Genomic DNA, 25,406 nt, shown 5'->3' with positions numbered 1-25,406 from the left:
TTTAGATTATGCATTACATAAGACTAATATATATATACACATATATAAGAAACTAGTGGAGTTTTAATTAGAATGGTCCTTCACGACATTTTCCTTTATAAACTAATTTCTAGAAGGAATCAGATTATACTTCTAAGTTGTAAGAAGAGTACCAAGTGACCAAGAAGCACTGCCGCTGTAATGAATGTCAGAAATTCCTACACCATTTCTTTGAAAGCCAGTTTTCTATATAAATGCGTAAGAAAGCACTATGTTTGGTTGAAATATAAAATTATAAGTGATTACAAACTCCACAAATTTGACAGATCTAATAGACAGTGAAAAAAAATAAAAATGTCACTTGCCAAACAAGTTCGATCTAGAGTTCAAAAAAACAATTAAAAAGAAGAAACTAAAGCATATTAAGTTTATCAAGTAAGAGCAGAAAGTAGAAATGAGAGCCTCAGTCTGAAATATATAAATTCCAGCAACTAGCTGAATTATAATTTCAAGATGCATTAATGTTGAACCAGTTTGAATAACATGAACATCCAAAAATAAATCAAATTATCACTAGAAACCGATAAAGGGAAAGGGAGTAGCATCATAAAACTTCAATAAAAATAACAAATAAAATGCCAATTCCAAAATTTGCAGATCATTAAAACACAGTAAAGAAAATAATACTAGATGAAATTACTCTTTGTAATTTGTAAACAAAATAAACAACCATCAAGAATCCTTACATGGAATTAAAATCTCTAAAACACATTTTAAATGTTTGCCTATACGTCAACTCAACACACGTTTTCGCCTAGAAATAATTCGGACTCGAATCTTTGAATTTATAATAGGGATCGGTTTAAGGTTTGATACTTTAACGAACCTATATAGATATTCACAGGGCTTCTTTGGTTAAAAACACTTAACCACGTGATCTAAATAGTAATAATCTGGGAGTTACGAACTCAGGCGAGATTAATACTGAAAACTACTCCTAAATTAAAACAATCCGGAGATTGCGGGATAAAAGCATTGGGCTTGGTTTTTGATTGATTTATTTTTTGATCCAACAATAATGAAGCTCTGAGCTATTTATAGCTCTACATAATAAAGATTCCTAATTTAACTAAAACTAAAACTCTTAAAGAGAAACACTCCTAATGAGTTGCAAATTCCTAATGAAGCAAAAAACAAATCTGAAAAGGCTTTCCGTTGGGCTTAATTCCCTTAATAAGCCTATATGCTGCTTTGACCCATAATATTTTTGGGCCGGTGTAAACAATGCCCCCAACAAGCCTGAAACTTTTGTTTTGGGCTTGTTTCCTTTCTAGGCCCATATGCGGTCTCTTGATCCACGTCTTCGGCCAAAATGTCATTGCAAAACTAGCAAAGGGGTGCGCATCTATAAACCGTTCGGTACCCCCTTTGAGTCCACGTCAGCACCAGCTGTTACCCATGATGACACGCAGTAATGACCTGAACCCTTCGGCTTCCATCCATTTTACACTTTTAAGAAAAATACTCAGTCACTTTCTCATTACCTACTTTCTCGGCAAAATTCAAAACTCTCTCTCTTCTCAGCAATCTCAAGTTTTCTGCAAATCAACTGGTAAGCACTCGTACTCGCCCTTCTCATTCCCAAATCGCCCTTTTTAGATATTGCCTAACCAGGGTGTGCTATTGTTTGCAGTTATCATGGCTGCTCCCAACAATACCATCGCCACTCAGGTCACCGACAAAATCAACGAGATCCGAGCTGCTGCTCCGACCATAGATTTTCAGGTAATAGTCAAAACTACTGACGATCAAGAATGTGTTGGTCCGATCCTTGTTTCGCCCAGCCACCTATGCGAGATTGCTACTCCGTTTCACGAAGAAGTCCCACCACGCTTTTCGCTCCCCCATCAATCCTCCATTTGGGTAAACACTATGTTCAGAAGCTGGCCGACCGAGCACAAAGGGTATCAAGACTGGGTGAATAGATTGAAGCCCCATTTTGGCCAATTATGGAAGGACGTCGGCATATATGATGTGATCGGCCTCTGAAAGGCGAGCATACCGATAGCGAAGCACTATATTATGGGTGCCTCCCTCTTCTGGTCAAGCGATGTCCACTGCTTCTGCTTTAAGTTTGGAATGATGACCATCACCCTTCTGGACATGGCGACTATTCTCAATATTCCAGTCATCGGCTAGCGCATTTTGCCCAATCTAGACGCCGACATTCCTACGTTCAAATCGACAAAGGCTCAAAGGAGTTATGGTCCCTTCGTCAAGCTATTTATGGGCGAAGAATATTACAAACCTGACATCAGAGAACATACCGCGTTCCTCGCCTTTTTGTGGCTAAGTTCGTCCTCTGCACATCCTCATTCAGAGTTACCACGGACTGTTTCACCCTCGCCGCTGCTCTTGCTGAAGGGAGAAAATGTAACCTTGGAGAGTTCATGCTTCCTCACCTGTACAGAAGTCTAAACGAAATCGCCCCCCATGGTGACAATCGGGTTTTCCAATGTCCAAGTGACCCCCTATGGGTGTTGCAGTTGTGGCTCGCCCTGTACTTCCCTGAGCTATTTGAAGTCAGCCCTCAGATTAAGGCCGAATTGTGCGGTTACCAATTAATCACCGCCGGCACTCGCCTTCCTCACGTACTAGATGTGTTGGAAGTTTTCACCAACTCTGTCAGAGCCTCGGAGTTATTCTGTCTGATCGTGTCCCTGAAATATCCTCCTTCCTGGCTTTCCCTCGCCTGGGACAGTGAAGACACTGAAGAAGCCAGGGCCGATCCTCGGCTGAGACTTGGAGGTCAATATTGGGGCAGTTCTTTGAAGTCCCGTAATATGATCACCGGCTTGGAATACAAACGCAGCAGCATAGAGACTTACTGCCCTAACTATGTCGCCCGTCAGTTCCGCTATAGTCAAGGAATTCCCTGTCCTTTATTGATCTTCGTCAATAATCGCGGGACCTACAGGCCTTCTATAGAAAATTACCTTGACCTTCAGTTCATTATTCGCCTAAACAAGGCTTATCTTTCTCCCATTTCTTAAATATCTCGCCCCTCTACATCTTCATAATGCACCCCGGAATGCGAAAGCTGGTGAGCTTTGGTCATAGAGTCCTATTTCGAGCTCTCACCAAAGGAAATCCTCAGTCTTCATAATTTTTTCATTACCTCCTTTATCACGAAACCCTACTCATGCCGATCTGTTTCTTTTGCAGGCACCAAAACGTTCCAAATTCGAAGGTAATCTCTTTCATCTTTTCGAAATAGCTAAATTTGAACGTTTTTACAAGTTTAATTATGACCCATTACATCGCCCTGGTATGAACCTTAGAATGCAACGTCATAGGCGAATTGCTAGGTTAGAATATGACGAAAAGATGAAAAAAATATGGAAAGAACATTACGAAAATAAGCACTCTTATGAAATCTATCTCGCCCATATTCGCCCTAAATTTAAGTATAAAAGCCCACCAGTTCCTAAAGTCAATATGTCCACCACCGATCCAATAAAAATTCCTAAGAAAAGAGTGAAAAAACAAAAACCCGAAATAACAAGTGAAGGCGTAACTTATACCGGCATCAGATGCCCTTCTGATGTCGAGGCGTAAGCCGAATTGGTCAAAATCGGCTATAATAGAATACCAGATAAATGAATGTTCTTCCTTTTCCTTATCTTGCAAGATCGCTATTTTAATTCTAATATTCTTTCTCAGTTGGCGTTCAAGATGGAATAAAGACGATATCTTCGACACTGATGTCGAGGAAAAGTCAGAGTCCAAAAGGGCGAAATCAAAGCGCCCTGCAAGCAAGAAAACTTCAAAGAAAGAACCCAAGGCCAAAAAGGTGAACAAAGAATCCACCTGGTCTAGGATGTTCGACCCTTCTCCTAAAGAAGTCCCGTCCGCTCAGCCTTCGAGTGCTCATTCGTCTTCAAGAGGCGATACCGAAATAGCCGACAATCAAACCGGCGATGAAGGTCGCTCGTTCCCTCAGTCACTTTCTTCTCAAAAGACCCCATTAGAGGTAACTCCCACAGTGTCGTAGATGCTTACCTTTTCTCCACTGCCATCACTATTGTCGCCGCTAGGATCAGACCTGATCAATCTGCCAGCCCGAATTGCCGCAGGGGCCAAAACTAAGGTACTTTCAATTTGTGCTACCCTGCTATAATAGTAACCTAGCAGCTGATATTTTATTGTGGAAAAACTTAGCAGATTCCTGATGATACTTCGGCGAATTGTGAAGACGTAGCAGCGAAGGCAGCTGCTTTCCTAAATTCTGACAGCGAGGACGAGGATTTGCACATACTGGAGGGCGAGATGCAAGTGGAGGTGACCAGCGGCTCTTCAGAAAACTGGGGCGATCACTTGGATATCGTTTCTAAGCTGAAGTCCCAATGCACTGCTCTTTTCAAGTCACCGAAAGATTTCAAGAAACTCAAGAAGTCTGCAACCGCACTGGCCGATGCCCCTCAAGAAGTTCTTGGCGAGAAAGCTCGTGGCGCCATGGTTAAGTTGTCGTCATCGCTCCAAGCTTTCCAGAAAATCTACGATGAATCAATGGCGATCCAAACCGAGCATGACAAGTTAATACTTCAGGAAGCCGAAGCCAAAGAAAAGCTGGAGGCGTTGAAGGTGAATGTAAAATCGGCTGTTTCAACCTTGACAACTCGCCGAGATCACGCCAAAGAGCTCCAAGACAAAATTGCTGCTATGAGGCTTGAGCTGGAAGCTGAAGAGAAGGACATCGGCGAGCTGGAAGTGTCTATGGATAAGAGTTTGCTCGAGGGTATCGACGTCAAGAAGAGCCGAAATGCCCTGAAGCAAAGTATTGCAAAGATGAAGCCGAAGGTAGAGGAGGCCCGCAAATCTTTCAGCACCATTCGCAGTGAGATAGACGATATTTTTAGCCATTTTTAGGAATGTTGTAATATTTCTAAGCCCGAAACAATTTTGCTTTTTTAATGTTTGAACAATACTGCCTTTTGATTTGGCCTGGTGGCCGAATCGTTTAATGCTCTGTAAACATTGTTGCAGTTTATATTGTTAATCGGCCGAGGGGCCGAACTTTTCATAATTCATATATTTTATGTTCGTTTATGTTTCCACCGTTATTATCGATCTTTAGTTAGTCCGATATGATAAATGTGAGCTTTTCTTTTTTGAATTATTACATTAAATAGTTGAGAAAAACGGAGGACCCGTTGAAAAAACTAAACTGTAACAATACATGTCCGAAAAGAAAACTTGGTTTTTACATGTATCGGCCTCGATAAAATAAACTAAGAAACTTGGCCGAATGTGAAACATTTAATATATGTCGGCCTTGATGAAGACACTTATCGGTTTGGAATGTTCGATAAATGTCTGTTGAGGCATCATTCTTCGCTGGCTCCAAACAACAGTCGGTCAATTTTTTCCCAATAGCTAGGAACATATTTATTTAGAAACTAACCGTTGATCGCCTTGTCAGGCTCTTCGCCATCAATATTCGCTAGGACATAAGCACCGCCTGTTAACTTGGTAGTTACGATGAAAGGACCTTCCTAGTTCGGACTCCATTTACTAAGTCGCTTGTCTTTATGGCCAATAGGCAAGATCGCCTTCCATACCATATCGCCTATGGAAAATGATTTTGGTTTTACCCGCTTATTGTATGCTCGTTCAACCCTTCTTTTCGAAGTTTCGAGGTGGTCTAATGCTGCCAATCTTTCTTCGTCGAGATCTAGGGATTCTATCACCATTTTATCGAAGTAATCATCCTTGGATAATTTATTTTGATACAAATGGCGAGTAGACATTACAGTAAGCTCCATTGGAAACATGGCATCGTACCCATACACCATCTTGAAAGGTGAGGTTCCTGTAGCCGATTTCTGGCTAGTCCTATTCACCCACACTACTTCTGACAGCAATACGTGCCATTGTCTTGGGTTCTCCTCGATAATTTTTTGAACAATAAGTTTGATAGTTTTGTTTGTCGCATCGGCCTGCCCGTTGACTTGTGCATAGTATGGGGTTGAATGCAGCATCTTGATATTTATCTGAGAAGCCCATTCCAATATATCGCCTCCCATGAACATCGTCCCTTGTCAGTGGTTATGGACTCAGGTAAGACATGCCGATGAACGATATACTCCTTGAAAAACTTGATAACGGCTTCTTGTGTAGGTGATTTCAGAGGCTTCGCTTCGACCCATTTAGTGAAATAGCAAGTGGGGATGATGACAAACGTATGGCCATCTGACGAGCCGGGATATATTTTCCCTATGAGGTCGACTGCCCATCCTCTAAATGGCCATGGCTTGATGATGGAATGGAGTTCCTCGGCGGGGACGTGCTGTATCGGTCCACACTTCTGACAGGCTTCACATCCCTTAGCATACCTGATTCAGTCTTGTTCCATTTTCGGCCAATAGAAGCCGTATTTATGGATCAGCCATCTCATTATGGGCCCGCCTACTGATGCACCTGAAGAGCAAATCTTCAAAACCCTTTTTTTATAATTCGCATGCCAGGACAACGTAGTTTAGGGCCAGGGTCCTTAGTCTCCTATTCGTATGATCTGGTTTTTCAAACCATCTTAGAATTTTGGTCCTCCAATATTGGGTGACATCCAATTGGTAGACCGAAAAATTCCTTTCGTCGATGGTAATGCCCCCAGTATGGAGATTCGGCGTTTCTCTTTCGATTGCGTCGAACCGGAGATTCATCTTGTACCCACTGCCGTGTTAAGCCAAATCATTGGCGATACCATTATCAGCCCTCTCGGTGTATTCTAAGCTTGTGTCTTGAAAGCCTTCGATCAGGTGCTTTGCCTTGTTGCAATATCTTACCAGAAGCTCGGACTCGCACTTGAATTCCCCAATTACTTGCTTGATGACCAACAAAGAATCGCCTCTAACGTTGATCGCCTTTGCCCCCAGTTCGGCCAAAATCTCAAGACCAAATATCAGGGCCTCGTATTCTGCTTGGTTGTTGCTACATTCAAAGTGGAGTTTGAACGACAATTGGTAAGATGCCCCCAAGGGCGAGACGATGTGCACTCCGGCGCCTGCCCCTGGCTAGTCCTGGACCCATCGAACCACATCTCCCATATGGCTATGTCGCAGCAACTAATTGTTTCCTCCCTAAGCACTACTCGATAGCAGCGATTTTGTGACGGAAAATTCCGTCGCAAAGTACTAGTATTCCGTCGCAAACAAGGTTTTGCGACGGAATTGCGACGGATTTGTTCCGTCGCAGATTGGCTGGTTGCTAAAAAAAATAGCGACCAGGGCGTCGCAAAACTGGCGACGGACAGTCCGTCGCCATATTCCAAAACCCGTCCCCGATTTTGTCTCCCCAAAAATGAAAAAGGAGACGAATTGGCGACGGATTAATTAATTAGGCGACGGAAATTGTCCGTCGCCAAATTCAGTTAGTTTGCGACGGAACATTCCGTCGCAAAATTGCCTTGTTTGGAGACAAATTTAAGGAAATTTGCGACGGAATTTTCGTCGCAAAATCCGTCACAATTTGGACAGAAAATTTGTTTTTTTTGTCTGTTTCCCTGTTTTATTAACGATGATTATAACCTGTAAAATCTACTATTTGCAATTCACATTATAACTCAAATTCCGAAAAAGAACGCTGTCATATAAAAACATGTTATAGTATACATATCGTAACAAAATGTATAAAGCAAGAAAATACAAAATGTATACAGTGACAAAATACAAAATGTCAGAAATACAAACATGACACTACAAATTCGGAGTGTCGTCATCGTCCGAAGGACCTGGGGGTGGGGGTGGGCGATACTGCGGAGGAAGAGTCTGCATCATCTTCGCCATCTCAGCCTGAATAATCTCGGCCATACTCTCATTGGCTCTCGCCTACTGGGCACGGAGATCCTACACCTCGGTGGTAATCTGGCGCAGTCCATCCTGGATCCCTGCCTGCACACGCCGCTCGATCTCCTCCTCAGTTCGCTGTGACTGTGTGGACCTGGACCTCGCCCTAGTAGACGTCGTCGTATCCACGTACGCACTAGTCACTGAACCCAACCAGTAGACACGCCGCGTCTTGTTGACGCCCTCGATATCCAGAAATAGCTGGGTCTCGTCGACTTCTGCTGTGCTAGAAGAACCACCATCTCTAGTCGGCGGCTGCGATGCAGCAGCAACTCTCTGAGCAATTGCATCCTATAGAAAGATTGAAAAACATATCACATAACGGCTAAAAACGTATAACATATGAAATGTAAGTTTAATTCCAAACGAAAATTCGACAGCATTTCCTCTATGATTTGATCAACACCCATTTTTCAGGGACATCCTGCAAACATATACATTTCATATACAACCCACCGGCTGTTAACACACCTAATCTAGCATTTACAGTTTAAGTTAAAACACATTTTACACTAATTTAATCTAACACTTGAGTAAAGTAAAACAACTACTAAAATTATATAGGTTCATGACTTACACTCATGTCCTGGGCCCTCTTGTCGACCATGACACCCTTATCAGCTTTAGTGGAGTGCATCCGAGTATACAGCTCCGTTGCGGTAGGCTTGCGGCCGAGCTCTTCAGCCTAAAAGAAAAATAAACAATTTGTTAATTCATCAAAAAATCAGAAAATAAAAGATAGTTGTAAATAAAAAAGAATTCTAGAAACAAACCAACACATCCATATGTCGGATTGTGGAACGAGATCCCCCTGTATGGCGTACTGGTCCAGAACCGGCTCCAGCAGGCTCGCTCATCCGATTAGCGCGAGCTACATCAGACTTCTTCTTCTCGTCCTCTGACGCCCAGAAGGCCTTCCAGGAATCCCAGATATCTTGGCTGATCGAGGTATGTTTTTTGTCCTTCTCTCTCATCCTGTGAATAACGTCCTTGTATCGATTGGCACCATACGTCATGAATACACTTTTGATGACGTCGTCGTTGTAATCCGCCGTATCCCACCAGTATTCCTTCTGCAAAACATAAACACCAAGTTTGAGTTAGTAATTTTGCGTTAGTCTAAATTCAAACTTTAAAATTAACAATTTATTGCCTTAAATTCCTCCCAATAGAAATCTGTCTGCTCTGCAGTCAGAAACTGCCAGGCTCGCCCATTCTCGAACCAGCGCTTTCTAAAGATCTCCCGCATTAGACCGGGAGATTAGTCCAGAGTTCAACAGCCTCTCCCTGCGAGGTTACAGCAAAATTTTACTTTCTATAGTAAAACGATAAAAAAAATTAAATTAAAAATTTACATTCTTACCTGCTGGCATCTGGGAAACACAGTGCCCTCCCCTGGGCATCCAGCTCTGCAGGGGGCTCTGCTGGCTGTCGGGGCTGAACAGGGGGTGCCGCCTCCACCTCCTGCTGCTGACCCTGAATAGGGATGTCCTCAAAAGGGGCACGCACAGCCGGGTTACCCCGACCACGACCTCTAGCTAGGTTACCCCGACGTCCCCGACCTCTAGTCGGATCACCTGAACCACCCTGCCCTCTCATACATGCAGACAATAAAAGACGTTTCGTTCCACATATAACAATTTAATACATTGTTAAAGAATACATTATAACAAAACATTACAGAAAAATACATTATAAGAAAATACATTTTAACAATTTAATATATTAAAATTAACTAATACATTTAATATAACTAATTCATTACAATAATAAATGAATAGAACTAACAAAAACTGCAAAAATATCTAAAACGTCAGTCAAGTTGTTCTTCATCTTCGTCTGATGAGGATGGCGGAAATTCTTCTTCTTCATCTTCAGTAGGAGGGATTTGCAACGCATCTTCGTTGGCCACCTCATTCAGGTCAGCTAAATTTGTGGGATTGTCGTCTGTTTCAACTATAAGGGGATTTTCTTTAATGTCCTCTTGAAAGGCCGGGACAATCACAACGGGCATGTCAAGTTCTGATCGTGCCTTAATTTTGCAAACTGCCCACCAATTTACTTTGTCCCGTCTTCTGCTTGGATATGGAAGGTAATGAACTTGGTCAGCCTGTTCTGCTAAGATGAACGGTTCGTATTTATTGTACCTGCGTCTGTGATTAACATCTACCAAGTTGTATCGATTGCTAGTGTCTATGCCTGTATCCGTAGGGTCGAACCATTCGCATTTAAAAATGACGGTCTGCTTCATTGGTAGAGCTGGATACTCTAACTCAGTTATGTCTGTTAACACTCCATAAAAGTCATTTTCACCCTCAACATATTCTGTTCCCCTTACGCAGACACCGCTATTCATTGTAAGTTGATCCTGCCCATATTCCTGAGTAATAAATTTGAAGCCGTTTACGTAGTATCCCTTATATATGGTGACCTTTCTACACAGTCCCTTTGCGAGACTCAGAATAAACGGATTAGTACAAAAGTTGGATCTTTCACCTGTGGGGAGTTAGAAATTTGTAAGATTTATAAACCTTATTATAAAAATGATAGTCCATTGTTATAAGATACGTGCATATTGTTCGAACCAAGAGGCGAAATCACTTTCCAGCACTCTTTCAATTTCTGTTTCACTTATGTCACTGTTTCTTTCGCGGAACCCGGCCACAAAAACCCTTTAAATGGAAGAGGCCCAAACTACATCAAATTCTAGAAAATATGTGAATTATTACACTATATTTAAATGCTTACTTTCGATGATCTTCGATTTCGGAACAATTTAGAAGAACATAGGTCCGAGCAGCGATGATCTCATTGTCTTCAAGATATCTCTGACCGCTACCACGCAACGGCTTTCCCTTAGGTTTAAAAATTCCCAGTTTGTCAACATCGTCATCGATATCCATATCACAAGTTTCATTTCTTCCCAAACGCACGGCTATCATCGGATTACCTTCAGCAAAATAATAGGATGCAAATTTAGCGATTTCTTCTTTCAGATATCCACTACTAATGCTCTCTTCCACCCTGCCTTTATTAGTGACCTTTTTTTTCAATTTCTTCAAATATATGTAACCGGATATTAATATTAGTAAGCATTTCCTATAATCATATATATATATTGAACAGATGGATACGAGAAAAAACCATAACTAATTGATTACCTTTCAAATGGATACATCCAGCAATACTGAACCGGTCCTTCCATCATAGCTTCATACGAAAGATGCACGGGGAGATGCTCCATAGAGTCAAAAAGGCTGGGTGGAAATATACGTTCCAACTTATACAAGATTTTTGGGATCTCAGTTTCCATACTGTTTAGATCTTCCTGTGACAGTGACGTGGAAGTTAACTCCCTGAAAAAGATACTTAACTCTATTAGAGGCTCCCACACGTTTTTCGGAAGTAGCTACCGAAGGGCGATTGGCAGAAGTCGTTGCATAAAAACATGGCAGTCATGACTTTTCATTCCATGCATTTTCAGCCCCTTTAGATCAACACATCTAGACAAGTTTGACGCGTACCCGTCTGGAAACTTTATTTTCTGAATCCACTCAAGAAAAACTCGTTTTGAATCCCTATCCAAAGCATAGATTGCCTTTGGAAATCTCCCAGTTGCTGGATCTTTAGCTAACCCTGGCCGATCACAGATGTCGTTCAATTCTTCACGAGATTTTGCATGGTCTTTTGTTTTCCCGGGGACATTGAGAACAGTATTAAAAATGTTATCGAAGACATTTTTCTCAATGTGCATGACATCGAGATTGTGACGTATTACATTCGTTCTCCAATAAGGCAAATCCCAAAAGATACTTTTTTTATTCCACCCATGATCTTTTGACAGTAATGCATTAGTAACTTTCGCACCAGGCTCAAATGCCTTCTTAAACCCCAGTCGATCAATCTCTGCTAACAGTTCATCTCCAGTTCTCACCCCTGCAAACCTTTTGCCGATCTCTCGTTTCCCCTTACGAAAATCAGTAACATTTCGACGAAATTGGTGATTCGGAGGCAAAAACTTGCGATGGCAATCAAACCACGATTGTTTATCGCTTTTATCCAGTGTGAATGCATCGGTGTTTTCCATGCAGTACGGGCATGCTTTTCTACCAGCGGTGCTCCAACCAGACAACATAGAATAAGCGGAAAAGTCATTTATTGTCCACATAAGAGCCGTCTTTAGTTGAAAATTCTAACGCTTATGAACGTCATATGTTTAGACTCCACATTCCCACAGTTGGTTCAACTCTGCACCCAGCGGCTGTAGGAAGATATCCATTAGATGTTTTGGGTTTCTAGGCCCCGGTACCAAAACCATTAAAAACATAAACTCATCCTTCATGAACATGCCTGGGGGGAGATTGTACGGCGTCAAAATGACCGGCCACGAGGAATACTGCTGCCCAAAATTGGTAAATGGCCGAAACCCATCGGAGCATAAGCCTAATCTGATATTTCTCCCTTCATCGGCAAACTCAGAATGCAGTTCACTAAAACGTTTCCAAGCCGCAGAGTCGGACTGGTGGCACATCTTATCACCATCCATCTCGTAGTCTGCGTGCCACGTCATATGCCGAGCAGTGGCTTTCGAAGCGTACAACCTCCGTAGCTTCGGAGTTATTGGAAAATACAACATTTTACTATATGGCACGTTAGCCTTTCTTTTTACGGATTTTCCGTGGGTCACAGGTTTCCACCGCGCATAATTACAAACTTTGCAGTGCGTTAGATGCGCGTCCTCCCCCCAATAAATCATACAGTTATAGAAACAACAGTCAATAACCTCAAGCGGCAACCCCAAACCTATGACCAGCTTCTTAATTTTAGCGAAATTTGTTGGCATCTTGTTGTCCTCCGGGAGCAGCTCCTGTATCAATCCGCAGACGTCGTCAACTAAAGCTACTGAACCCTTATGTCGACACTTGATCTCCATCACTTTAGTAGATGCAGAAAATGGAGAGTGTCTGCTATTCCCAGGCCATATGTCTTCTTCAGCCGCACGCATCATATCATAAAATTTTTGAGCTTCATCATTCGGGAGCTCATCTTTAGGAAACGTTATTTCTGGACCGGCCGCATCAAGAATCATTCTTTGAGCGAAACTGAACTCACCTGGCCCCTCATTTTCATAGTCGAACTCAACATCCTGCTCTGGTAACTGTGCAAGGGGAGGGGGATTCAAAACGCTCCCCTCGCCATGAAAAACCCATACTTGGTAACGTTTCACAAACCCATTCTTCAATAGATGGAATTCCACCTCATCGACATCCCGATAGCTTGTATTTCGACAACCTCTCTTAGGGCAGGGGCATTTTATCTGTACTCCACTCATACAAGCCGGATGCCGTAATGCAAACCGGATAAACTCCTTCACATGATCCTTGTACCCTATGGTTAGCAACCCGTTTGTGTGGCTCCTGTACATCCAACTGCGATCTGTCTCCATTTCTGTAGCGCGGATAATTAGAGTTGGGGTTTTCACTTGAGATAAGCAAAGTCAATGTAATTGACTGCTAAAAAGGTAGGGCCCTATCCCATTCGCAAAACAGGCGCCCCGTAACCCGGCCACGATATATGACTCGCAACGGAGAAAAATATTCGGCAGCCTTCCGGCGTCGTTCTCCCTCCGTGCGATATTTAGTATATGAGTTGTAACGCTAATTATATATTCGTCGAGGAATAAGCGTTACAAAACTTATACTAAACATCCACCCGGAGAACAAACGCTGGAAAACAACCAAATATTTTTCTACCGCTACTAGACATATATGTTTTTTCGTGATCGAGTTACGGAAGCACAAGTTTTGCGAACTGTACAAACTGTACAATCCCGTGTCATTCAATCTCTTGAACACACGGGACAGGAACTCTATGGCTAGATTTACAATTTTATTCGGTGGAAATAAAATCGAGATTCATTTAGGTTGAATGTTTGCAAATAAAACCTATTCCAACTAAAATAAATCAAAATAAGCAATAAAACCTACTTGTTGAAGGGCAGAACCGCAAAGAGAAGGTGAAACGTCCGGATCAATTAGAACCACGGTGCGCGGACTATCAAAGGCTATCAGCGACTATCAGACCTATATATATCATAGTAAATCAAAACACGTATTAATAAAAAAAATTAATAAAAATTCGGCAGCACTTCCCCTAAAAATGTGCATCACCCATTTTTCAGGGAAGTCCTGCAATCAAATCACAATACACAAAACCACCAATTTTAACGCAAATAATATAAATAGTAATTTATTAGCTTAAATTATTATCTAATCCAATTAACTAATATTAAATAACAAACTAATAAAACTGTTAAAATTAAACAACATATAATTAATACATTTATCAAGTGAACCTAATTTAATCCACCAATATTTATAAAAATATTAACGATCTACTTCATTCAACAACTTAAACAATTAAACCTAGAAATATCTAACTAACAATTTTAATCAAATATTAAAAAACTCCTTAAAAAACAATATAATATCACTAAAATCAATATATTTTATTATAACAATTCAACTTAATTCTAATATTATTTTCAAAACATAAAATTAACCATATTAACCTAAAATAAAAAAATTAACCCTAAAACTAAAATAACCAAATTTATTATAAATCTATAATTAATTTAATAATTGACTTAACCTATAATAAACCTAAAAAACAATAAAACCGAAATTTAACCAAATATATTAAATAAATTTAATAAATCATCCAAATTTATAATAAACAATAGAACTGAAATTTACCAAAAAGCGGAGCGGAGGCAGCGGAGCGGAGCGGAGGCAGCGGAGCGGAGCGGAGGCAGCGGAGCGGAGGCAGCGGTGGCAGCGGTGGAGCAAGGCTATTTTTCAAGTTATTTAATTTATATTAGTTTATATATAAAAAGCTGAAATTAAATATAAATGTAAAAAAAAATCAGAAAACTTACCGGGGAGGAGAGGAACGGACGGAGGCTGGGAGAATAAAAACGGCGGCGACGGTTGCTCTGAACGGCGGCAGTTGGCGATGAAAACAGTAGAGAGGAAAACGGCGGGGGAAGGAGAAACGGCGGAAAAGATGGGGAGGAACGGCGGAAAAAAATTTAGAAGAGAAAGTGGGAGAAGAAACCGATTCAGGTTTTCATTTAACACAATTTTTGCGACGGACTTTATTGTCCGTCGCAAATATTGTGTTAAATGAAACGAACTGTTTTGGTTATCACAATTCGCGACGGATTGTACTTTCTGTCGCTAATTGTGATAACCAAAACGGTGCGTTTGGGTGCAGACTCTGATTTAGCGACAGATGGTTTTCATCCGTTAACACAATTTTTGCGACGGACTTTATTGTCCGTCGCAAATATTGTGTTAAATGAAACGAACCGTTTTGGTTATCACAATTTGCGACGGATTGTACTTTCTGTCGCTAATTGTGATAACCAAAACGGTGCGTTTGGGTGCAGACTCTTATTTAGCGACGGATGGTTTTCATCCGTTGCAAAATAATTGGCGGTCTTATTTCCCTCCATTTCCCTCCATATTCCCGCCAATTTAGTGACGGATTTGTGACAGAACGTCCGTCGCTAAATTGGTGGGAGCTATCCCGCCTCAAAAATTGGCGTTTTGGCGACAGAATAAAACTCTGTCGCCAAATCCGTCGCTATATATTGTAATTTGCGCCGGAATTTGCGTCCGTCGCAAATATCCGTCGCAAAAAGTGATTTTTCTAGTAGTGAAGGGTGATACCAGGATGATCGGCTAAGAAATCGGCTAGAACTTGTCCTTTTACAGCTCTTTGAGGAACGTATACCAACGTAAACTCAGACATAGCGATCGCCCACTTCCCAATCCGATTTATTAAGTATGGTTTCGACAAAATATACTTAATGATATCGGTCTGGGATAGTACGTATACTACTACTGGCAACATATAATACCGTAGCTTGCAGCATGTGAAGTACAAACACAGGCACATCTTTTCTATGTCGGTATAGCGAATCCCCGTATCGGTCAGCCCACGACTTAGATAGTAGACCGTTCTTTCAACCCCGCCATCCTCTTGGGTGAGCATACATTCCAGAGATTCATGTGCAGCCGATAAATAAAGCAACAATGGCTTGTTCGGCTTTGGAGGGGTCATGACTGGAGGTTTGGCCAAGTACTCTTTTAAATCGTCGAATACCTTCTGCTGCTCGTTCATCCATACCCATTGATAGGTCTATTTTCCTCGTAGTAGAACACTCCAACTGCGAAGTCGTCCTGTTGTGTTTGCTATGAATCACCTCAAGAAATTTATTTGACCGATGAATCCCTGAAGCTGCTTCTTGGTTTTAGGTGTTTCAACATTGATGATCGCCTTGGCTTTGTTTTTATCTATCTTCACTCCCCGCTGGTGAACAAAAAAACCCAAGAAGTTTCCAGCCGATACTTCAAATGCGCATTTAAGAGGGTTCATCTTTAACCCATTGGACCGTATGCGGTCGAACCCTTTTCTCAGATCGGCCAAATGGCCTTCCTTGGTATTCGACTTCACTACCACATCGTCAATGTATACTTCAAGGCAATCTAGACCCATGAACATCTTATTCATCGCTCTTTGGTAGGTCGCACCCGCATTTTTCAAACCGAAAGGCATAACGACCCATTCGTAAGCTCCGATCGGCCCAGGGCACCGAAAAGCTGTCTTAGACACGTCTTCCTTGCTGATCGGCACTTGATTGTACCCGGAATGTGCATCAAGGAAACTAAGCACCGTGTGCCGCGCTGCTCTATCTATCAACATATCGGCCACTAGCATTGGGTATTCATCTTTAGGTGTGGCCAGGTTGAGGTTTCGAAAATCTACACATACCCTCAATTTTCCGTTTTTCTTCATGATAGGAACGATGTTTGACAGCCATTTGGTGTACTTAGCTTCTCGAATAAACTTGGCATCTTCCAATCGTTTGATTTCGTCCTTGATGAGGGTATCCACCTCTCTTGACATTCGCCTGGGAGGTTGTCAAAATGGCCGAAATCCGTTTTTCAGAGGGAGCTTGTGCTCAGCGATATTTGGATCGCGGCCCGGCATTTCATCGTACGACCAGGCAAAACAATCGCGGTATTCAATGAGGAGAGCGATCAGCTTTCCCTTGAATTCTGCACTTAACCCCGCATTGAAATATATAGGTCTGGGCAATTCTTCTGTGCCCAGGTTTATTTCTAACAGGTCGTCTTGTACCTGGGCGAGATCGTCTTCCAGTTTACCTGTTGCCAACTGTATGTCTCCAATTTTCAGTGATCCTGTTGGGTCTTGATCCTGGTCCTCATAAATGCATTCGGCCGATGCAACATCGTATAAAGAGGCCAGCTGTCTGATCTTTTCCCTCAATTCCTTATGTCGTACTATCATTCTAAAGGGTTGATGATAGTGGATCTGCCGTTGCCCCCAAGGGTAATTGACACTGGACGATCCGAATTGACCAATAAATGGGGCACGCTCGCCTCGCCTTTGGAACTAAGGGACTGTATGTTCTGCACCTCTTCGTCATACAGTCGTGCCTCTAGCACATTATGGTCCTCGCCGAAGGGGTTGGGATCGCCCTGTACAACTTCAGCCTCACCATCATCCCGCAATATAAATAGCATTTGATGCATGGTGGATGGTATGCACATGTTGGAATGTATCCAATCTCGGCCAAGCAATATGTTGTAGTTGCTATGGGCGTTAACCACGAAGAAACCCTCTTCGGTCTCTACTCGCCCGACTTTTATCCTGAGAGTAATGTATCCCTTAGCTGGCGTCTCGCCTCCAGCAAAGTCGGTCATGTAAACGTCAGTCGGGTCCAACTGATCACGGTTTATACCGAGCTTCTTGAGCATCTTTGCTGACCCCTGTTCCGTTATCAATAAGAACCTTGTTAACCGTTACTCCGTTTAAATCGGCATTGATATACAGTGGCCGAATATGCCGAGTCATCCTTGTCGGGGGTTTACTAAGTGATACCACTGCCGTGCTATCGGCACTGTCAACTTCTGGGACGATTACATCACCCTCCAACGTCGCCTTTTGCCCAGGCTTACTTCTATAGGAATCAGGGAGTGTGACCACTTTTACCCTAAATTCGTCCCTGATAAACGGTACCCATGCCTTCAACACCCCTTTTTTGTGCGAGACGATTACCTCACGATCACTGGGCAATTTTGCTTTTAACTGACCATCTTGGTGAGAAACAAGAATGTCTCTGTAGGATCGTTTCTCGCCAGTATCCATGTCGCTCTTATGGGCCTCTATCTCTCTGCTCGCGCATGTCGTCTCTTCTTTTCCAACAACTTTCTTTGGAACCCATATTTTTCTCATTTTTGAGGTTCTTCGTTCATGTGGCTCGGTAGTTGTTTCAATCCATGCCCTGTTGCCCAATCTCTCGGCTATGGCTTTGCCCCCATGTTCAGCCTCTGGTGCCAATCGGCGCTGTGCGGGCGGCCTTGCCGTGTTGTGGTTGGCCATTGACTACTGTCTTAACCTCTACATTCGCCTTTTTTGGGTTTTCGTCATACGAGGGGTCTCCTCCGTTGGGCGAAAGATCCTTTTGAACACGGTTGTCCTAGACTCCCGCTGTGGCTGATGCTTCTGCCACTATTTTGTGGGCGATCTCGGTTTAAACGTTTTGGGATGTTCCCTTACTTCTTTGGCCCTCTTGGCATCGAAACAAGTATTGCATGATGGGCAAGTCATTCCCGCGGTGGGCGAATTATGGCGCTTTCTCTTCCGCGGTGGGCGAATTATGGGCAAGTCATTCCCGCGGTGGGCGAATATTTTCTACATAAAGAGGTTTTCAAACGTTTTCACCCTTTATATAATATTACTTTTAATTGTGTGTATTCACTCAGTTTTATACTTACCCCGTTATCCCTCCCATTTTCAGCAAACGTATATCATGATTTGAAGAACGAAGCTTTTGAAGTTTTAAATTCTCGAAAATAGTACGAGTCATGAGACAAGGATCTCATTTTAGCATGTCCGCAATAGTTTAGAATAGGCAGACTCTAATTTGTAAAGCACTTTAACTCTAATATATGTTTCAAACAGGGGTCGTAAGCATTTTGATATGGTGTATGATTTGAAAACGTTTTATTCCGCGTAAAATTTGTACAGGTTTTCAGGCTTGCTACGGATTTTGGAGCTAACATTCACATTCCCTAGCGCCGGTCGCGAATCATGATTTTGGGTCATGACATCGTTTTGTATGACTTGCACAAAGACATCGATGTTACCATTGATCCGTATAAGGGAAAGAAAGGATCTGATATATTTGATGTTAAAATTGTTGAAAATATTCCTATTCAAGTTGATAAGTAAGTCTTTTCTCTTTGTCATTTTGTTCTTTTTTTTTCATGTATTGCTTTACAGATTATTATGTGAGTCAACTATAAATAAACTGCATGTCAATTGCACGTCAACCTGTAATTTATTATGTGTTTTTATCAGTTTTTTCTGCTTGTGCTTTTCTTTTAGTGACTATGAAATCCATATGGTCTGTGCTGTTAAAATGTTTCATTGATGGAAAAGAAATGGGTCCTGATTTTGTTGCTAAAGAATATCGTGCTCGCTATGCTTCGTCTTTGTATGTGTATGGTAATTGGAAGGAACATTCTAACATGGTCTGTGAAGATGAACATTCAGTCAAGTATAAGAGGCACATGAAAAAGTGATTTTTTATGTATTATACATTTATTATTTTGGTTTTCTATTTTAGAAAAGTACTTTGGATATTAATACTGTTTTTATTGTGTTTTTTTAGTTCAATATTTTTTTAAATGCTTGTAAAAATACTTGCTTTATGCTTAATTAATTGTTTTTGTTCATTTATATGTTTTTACATGTGAAATATATTTATTTTGATTTATTTACAGATTTTTATATCAATTATAAATCAACAATAAATAAACTGTAGCTAAATTAAAAAGTGATGGAGGAGCATTTTTTTTTACATTTTTAAAATTTTATACACATTTGATTCATTATATTAATATCATGTATGTAATGTTCTAAAACAAAAAAAAAATTGTCTATGTAAACCTGATTTGAACATTAAAGAAATTTTAAGTACTAACACAAGAAATTTTGTTACAACCTTTTGTTTTCATATTTCTGTGTACATTTGTCATGTACTATAAAAAAATTAAAACAAATATTTAGCGTCTTTAAAACTTGAAAAAATAATTGAAATAGAAAGCATGTAAAGTCAATTGGTAATCAACTGATGTAGACTCTAATTTGCCTTCTGCATATTTCTCCATGTCTTTCTATTGCGACCATACAGTTGACATCTTCTGCATCTATTATGATATGAATTTGAATTCTCCCATCCAACTTTAAACATTCTCTTCTTATGTCTTTCATATTTTATTTTTCCAATTAGTGTTGCAATAATCATTTATGTCACTTCTTCTGGTATAGTCCACATTTTGTGATCTTCTATTGGATATACTGTTGTCTCATAAGTCTTCAATAATATTTCTTTCTTATAATAATGGGAACAAAACTTGTAAGGTTCTTGGTTCATTTCCTTAAATATTTCCATTGCATGTGGGCACGGTATTCCATCCAATTGGAATCTTCTACACGTGCACGTTCTATTTTTGAGGTCGACAATGAAAGTCGTTGTTTGATCAAGCACCGATTTTAAGTTATCTGTTGAATTTGAAACCTGCATTTTTTAGTTGTAGCTTATATCAACCAGAAGTCAACCTAAAATAAACTTCACTAAAATTTAACTATCTCACCATAATAATATTAAAGGAAAACTTACCACTTATCTCAGAGACTGAATATAATTATCATTCAATATATTTTCTCCTCTTTCTAATAGTGATGTGAATGTTAACCTTGCCAAAAATCTATTTGAATAGCTCCATTCTTATACCAATGATCGTAGGTACTCTAGCAATGTTGTGATTGGAAGATCCTTGGCAGCTTGTATTTTTTAATTGAGAGATTTAGCAATATTGGTCGTCATGGTTGTGTGCCTGTTATTACCGTAATGAGCTCTTGTCCATTTTTCGTAACCAACAGCTTTTAGATAAGGTCTCAATTTCTTATCTATTTTGTATATCTCCTTCATGAAATTGTTGAATGACTTAGTTGTGTAAGCCTTTGCTGGTCCAAAATATGCCTTTCTCGCCTGTGTTGTTGATTTTTAAATTGTTTCTTCATATTGTTGTATAAATGGTATGTGCACACTGTATGACTAGCTTCGGGAAATACTTTTTCAGTTGCTTTCACGATGCTTTCATGTCAATTTGACACTATACACATATCATTTGGCATCTGAAACGTGTCTCTAATCCATTCCATAAACCACTCCCATGACTCATTATTTTCAGAATCAACTATGCAAAAAGCAAAAGGAAGTATTTTACCGTTACCGTCTTGTGTTCTTGCTGTCAATAACGTACCGCCATATGCCGAAGTGAGGAAAGTACCATCAACTACAATGATTGGAATACAGAATTCCCAACCTTTTATTTAGGTATTCAATGCAATAAACACATAAAGGAAGGTGTTGTCCTCTTTTACTTCCATCTAAAATGCGGATCCTAGATTTGTAAGTCTTATCATGTACAGATAGTTTGCTATGAGAGTGAAGGAGTCTACTAGATTTCCACGTACTTTTTATTCCGCAATTTATTTCGATCTCCAAGCTTTTATGTAACATATATTAGTTCCATACAGTTCTTCCATATCTATCCTAATATCTGAGTTGGTTTGTAAACAAATTTGAGGTCAACATACATGGATTTGATGCAATCCACAATTATATTTGATGTCGCTTGCCTTTGATCTTGTGTTCTCTCATGTAATGAGCAAATGTGGTTGACATTCAATTTTGGAATCATAAACAACTGAATCTTCCATTTTCTTGATGCCTTAAGTTGCCATGTACATTTTGAATCCAAACAATTTAAGGTTATACTGTCTATCACATGATCTATGCACTTTGTATTGAAAGTGGTTGTCAATCGCATAAAAACTCAAAACAGTTTTCGATACCTCTTTGTCTTTATATATATGTCCTTCTTTTATTTCTTTATGTTTCAGATATGTGATTATGATATCCTCTTTGAAGTTGCTTTCTGATTCATCTTCAGTTTGCATCATTTCCTTCGATATCATTTTTGCATAATGTACTAAATCCGGTATGTCATCCCAATGTCTCTCACTTGTTGATCCAATCTCAAATGTTGACTTTGAAGGTGATTCTGAATGTGGAATGTTGGCATTGGACAAGGTAAAAGTTGAATTTAAAAAACTAACTTCCTTTTGAGATGTTGTTGTCAAAATACACAACGGATACTTCATGCAATATGATTCATTCTTCTTGAGCTTTAAGTAGAATGATAAAGTTGCATTGTCTGTTATTTTTAAAGATGGATAGTTGCTTCTAACTTGATATTTAATTTCCAAGAGAGTTGACATGTGGTTGATTTGGAGTTGCTTGTACAGAATCTCTTAAAAGTTGTTGTAGTCACATATTGTCTTGACTATTATTCCAATTGGCTCAAAGTTGATGTATTCAAAATTTTGATTCCATCTTCCATTGTAATAAACATAAATCAGAATGTTCTCCATAACTACAACACAAAATCAAAATGTTCAAAACCAGCAACTGAAAATTAACAAGTAATCTACAAATGATCAAAATCATAGTAGTATGTCTACTAATTAACATATCTAATCTATTTTGCATAGATTAAAAAGCATCTAGGTTTTGTGTTGTTGATACAATCAAAAAGTAACAAGAAATCTGCATATTTCAACAATTTCAATCAATAATTTAGTATATCAAATATGTTTTCCAAATATTGACATAAAATTAGGTAATATTTATATGAACAATCAGCCTCATTACCTAACTGTTTATGCTATTTATACATTTATATTTGTTAATCTAAACAATTCGCGAGTTATAGAAAGCATGCATTTAAGAACTTTGATGAGCATCTCTATGATTTTAATTTTTCAATCTATAAAATTAAATTTCTGGATTACCTTGCTATTCTTGATAATTTATTATTTGAATTTTTTAGATCGAAGTTTAAATCAACAATCGAGCTGATTTTGAGCAGAAACAGTTGATTATGGCAGATTTTTGGACCTCGGTTTGTCCTCTAATGGCCGAAGTCTTGAGCTTGAAGAAGAGGTTGGTTGTTATTTTGGAAAGGGACTCTTTCCTCATTCATGATTGACTATATTTAAGGAAGGGTAGTATTATCCTATTTTGAATGAAAACCTCTGTGTCTTTTGATTTGAGGTATTTATGAAAAACCATTTAATTTTAGTGAGAGATATCCGCATTTATTAATTAGCTGATTCTAATAACCCTGAAATTAATACGATATTTGGATCATGCCACAGTCCTAAATTATGGTATTTAGGCCAAATAGGTCGGGAATAAGAACCGACTTAAGAAGTATAATCAAGGTAAGATTATTAGTTGGATCATGAAATAATAATTTGAAGCAAAAATTATTATTCGTTAAGACGATTGTGAGCTTGACTAAGAAAAAGATAAGAGAAAGTGGCTAAAAGTACACTTTAGCCCAAACTTGGAAAATAAGCTTTTAATTCCTGAAAATCAGAAGTTAAATTGATTATTAACAGGAATTAGTATTTATAAAATAATATCGATAAAATGGTTATCAATAATTATTAAAGTGAAATTTTGACGAAAAAGTGAGAAAAAGTGCAAGTTAGCTCCAAATTGGAATTTGAACGTTTTTGGCCAAACCTGCCAAAATATATTATAAAAAAGCAAGATTATAAAATACGGGACTAATATTATCTATTTGGAAATAAATAATATGGAATTAATCGAACCTAAAAGATTTAGCGTTCAATGGACGAAAACAGACAATTTTTAAGTTAGAAATCGAGGTGGTTTGAGTCGATTTATTTAACGACCAAAGAGAGACTTTATCCATACATATATAAGGCTTTCTAAATTGATATTCAATTCAAAAAACCATTTAATCCCAGCTACTAAAATCCTGTGTCTCCTTCTTCTCTATTGAAGCTCGCACCCAAAAATCTTCAAATCCTCATATTTTCTTCGATTCACAACGGAATTGAGCGATTCAACGGGATTATGGCTTAAATTTGAGGTAAACTTGAGTAATTCTAATTAGGGTGTGCTCAGTTTCAATTCGGTTTTTGAGGTTAATTTGGGGTTTTTTGGTAAATGATGATCTTAGGTATTCTTGAGCTTTAATTGAAGGATTTGAGTGATAATTGGAGCTAGAACCTACGGCCAAGGGACATCATCAAAGTAAGAGTTTATTTTCTGAAATTGATGAACTTGGATGGTAAATTGGCTGTAGGATTCGGTATTATTGTGTTTGTAAATGATAATTGATGTTTAGTTATAAGAATTATGTTCATTGGATGAAAATTTGGACCTGGAAATGAATTGAGACCTTCGGCCATGAGCCTAGAAAATAATGGGAGGATCATGTGATGGTTTTATGCTTGCACTATGAATGAATAGGGCTGAATTAGAGTCAAATGTAATTGATAATGTTTGATGACAAATGTAGGTCATGGTACGGCCATTTTGGCAATTTAATGATTAAATGTTTTGATTATGATTAATACATGGATTATGAGTCTTTGTATTTTATGTAGAGGGATGGACTATGTTTAAAATAAGGCGTGGTTGCGCTAAGATTAGCCTCGACGCGTAGTGATCGCTATATAAACGTATACGAGCTAGTTTGACGTTTTATCATAAAACGCTAAACAATATTAAATGATTTATAAGTTTTGTATAATCATAACTTTAAGTTAAAAACTTGATGATTATGATTGTTCTAAGTGAAGATCCTCAAGTAGGCTATTTGATATGGAAATCAAATAGCGATCGTAATCGACTACGAGGTCGATTACTCGACGAAACATAACATGTTTCGAAAACATGTTTGAAACTCAAACATAGACTTAGTTATTTGATTGATAAGTCAAATAACATATTAATCTTAGATTTAAAATAAAAAACCTGATAAACATAAAAGATGTATAAATCGTTATATCGATAGAATAAAAGTTTATCGGAATTAGACGCGTTGATATGATGGGTTTTCCGTATATGTGTTCTCGAGTCTATTGTATCGATCGAGTTAGATCTTAACTCGATATCTATTTGATATTTGCTTAGGATCGACAAGTCAACCAAATAGCGGACAACGATCTCAGGGAGCTTGGTGAACGCTATTATGATCAAAGATTTGGATAACCAAGCAGTGAGTTTATTATGTGGATGTTTACATTTGTAATATTTAAATGCATTTCTTTTTACACTAATATATTAATAAGCCAAATGTTTAAAACGTTAAGAAACAAATCCAAAAATTTCACATTTTTAGCTATTTAAGCTGAACGTTTAAAACGTTAGGAAACAAATCCAAACGTTTCACCTTTTTAGCTATTTAAGCCAAATATTTAAAACATTACGAAACAAATCCTAGCGTTTCATCTTTTTAGCTATTTAAGCCAAACGTT

At 39.3% G+C, this 25,406-nt stretch overlaps 3 protein-coding genes across 3 annotated transcripts; all 3 read right to left on the bottom strand.

Moving 5' to 3' along the window:
- Window positions 1-7,883: 7,883 nt before the first annotated feature.
- Window positions 7,884-9,132, bottom strand: LOC126678266 (uncharacterized). Its single transcript, XM_050373167.1, has 4 exons — window positions 9,037-9,132; window positions 8,657-8,956; window positions 8,461-8,568; window positions 7,884-8,174 (listed from the first exon to the last, which is right to left on the bottom strand). The coding sequence occupies exons 1-4, from the start codon at window positions 9,130-9,132 to the stop codon at window positions 7,884-7,886; spliced, it is 795 nt and encodes a 264-aa protein (XP_050229124.1).
- Window positions 9,133-9,666: 534 nt separating this feature from the next.
- LOC126678265 (uncharacterized) lies at window positions 9,667-12,051 on the bottom strand. The gene is made up of 7 exons (XM_050373166.1): window positions 11,697-12,051; window positions 11,297-11,519; window positions 11,045-11,239; window positions 10,632-10,982; window positions 10,485-10,555; window positions 9,779-10,379; window positions 9,667-9,676 (listed from the first exon to the last, which is right to left on the bottom strand). Exons 1-7 carry the CDS (start codon window positions 12,049-12,051, stop codon window positions 9,667-9,669), a joined length of 1,806 nt encoding a protein of 601 aa, XP_050229123.1.
- Window positions 12,052-12,099: 48 nt separating this feature from the next.
- Window positions 12,100-13,329, bottom strand: LOC126678264 (uncharacterized). Its single transcript, XM_050373165.1, has one exon. It carries the CDS (start codon window positions 13,327-13,329, stop codon window positions 12,100-12,102), a length of 1,230 nt encoding a protein of 409 aa, XP_050229122.1.
- Between the last annotated feature and the right edge of the window lie 12,077 nt (window positions 13,330-25,406).

Source organism: Mercurialis annua, linkage group LG4, assembly GCF_937616625.2.
Source record: "Mercurialis annua linkage group LG4, ddMerAnnu1.2, whole genome shotgun sequence".
NCBI lineage: Eukaryota > Viridiplantae > Streptophyta > Magnoliopsida > Malpighiales > Euphorbiaceae > Mercurialis > Mercurialis annua.
This window is presented reverse-complemented; position numbering and strand designations above follow the sequence as displayed.

Coding starts and splice junctions, on each gene's coding strand:
- LOC126678266 (XM_050373167.1), bottom strand. CDS start 9,132: ATGCGGGAGATCTTTAGAAAGCGCTGGTTCGAGAATGGGCGAGCCTGG. Junction 8,957..9,036: donor TCTATTGGGAGGAATTTAAG/GCAATAAATTGT, acceptor TATGTTTTGCAG/AAGGAATACTGGTGGGATAC. Junction 8,569..8,656: donor TCCGACATATGGATGTGTTG/GTTTGTTTCTAG, acceptor TTTTTCTTTTAG/GCTGAAGAGCTCGGCCGCAA.
- LOC126678265 (XM_050373166.1), bottom strand. CDS start 12,051: ATGTGGACAATAAATGACTTTTCCGCTTATTCTATGTTGTCTGGTTGG. Junction 10,983..11,044: donor TGGATGTATCCATTTGAAAG/GTAATCAATTAG, acceptor ATATGATTATAG/GAAATGCTTACTAATATTAA. Junction 10,380..10,484: donor AATTGAAAGAGTGCTGGAAA/GTGATTTCGCCT, acceptor AACTCCCCACAG/GTGAAAGATCCAACTTTTGT.
- LOC126678264 (XM_050373165.1), bottom strand. CDS start 13,329: ATGGAGACAGATCGCAGTTGGATGTACAGGAGCCACACAAACGGGTTG.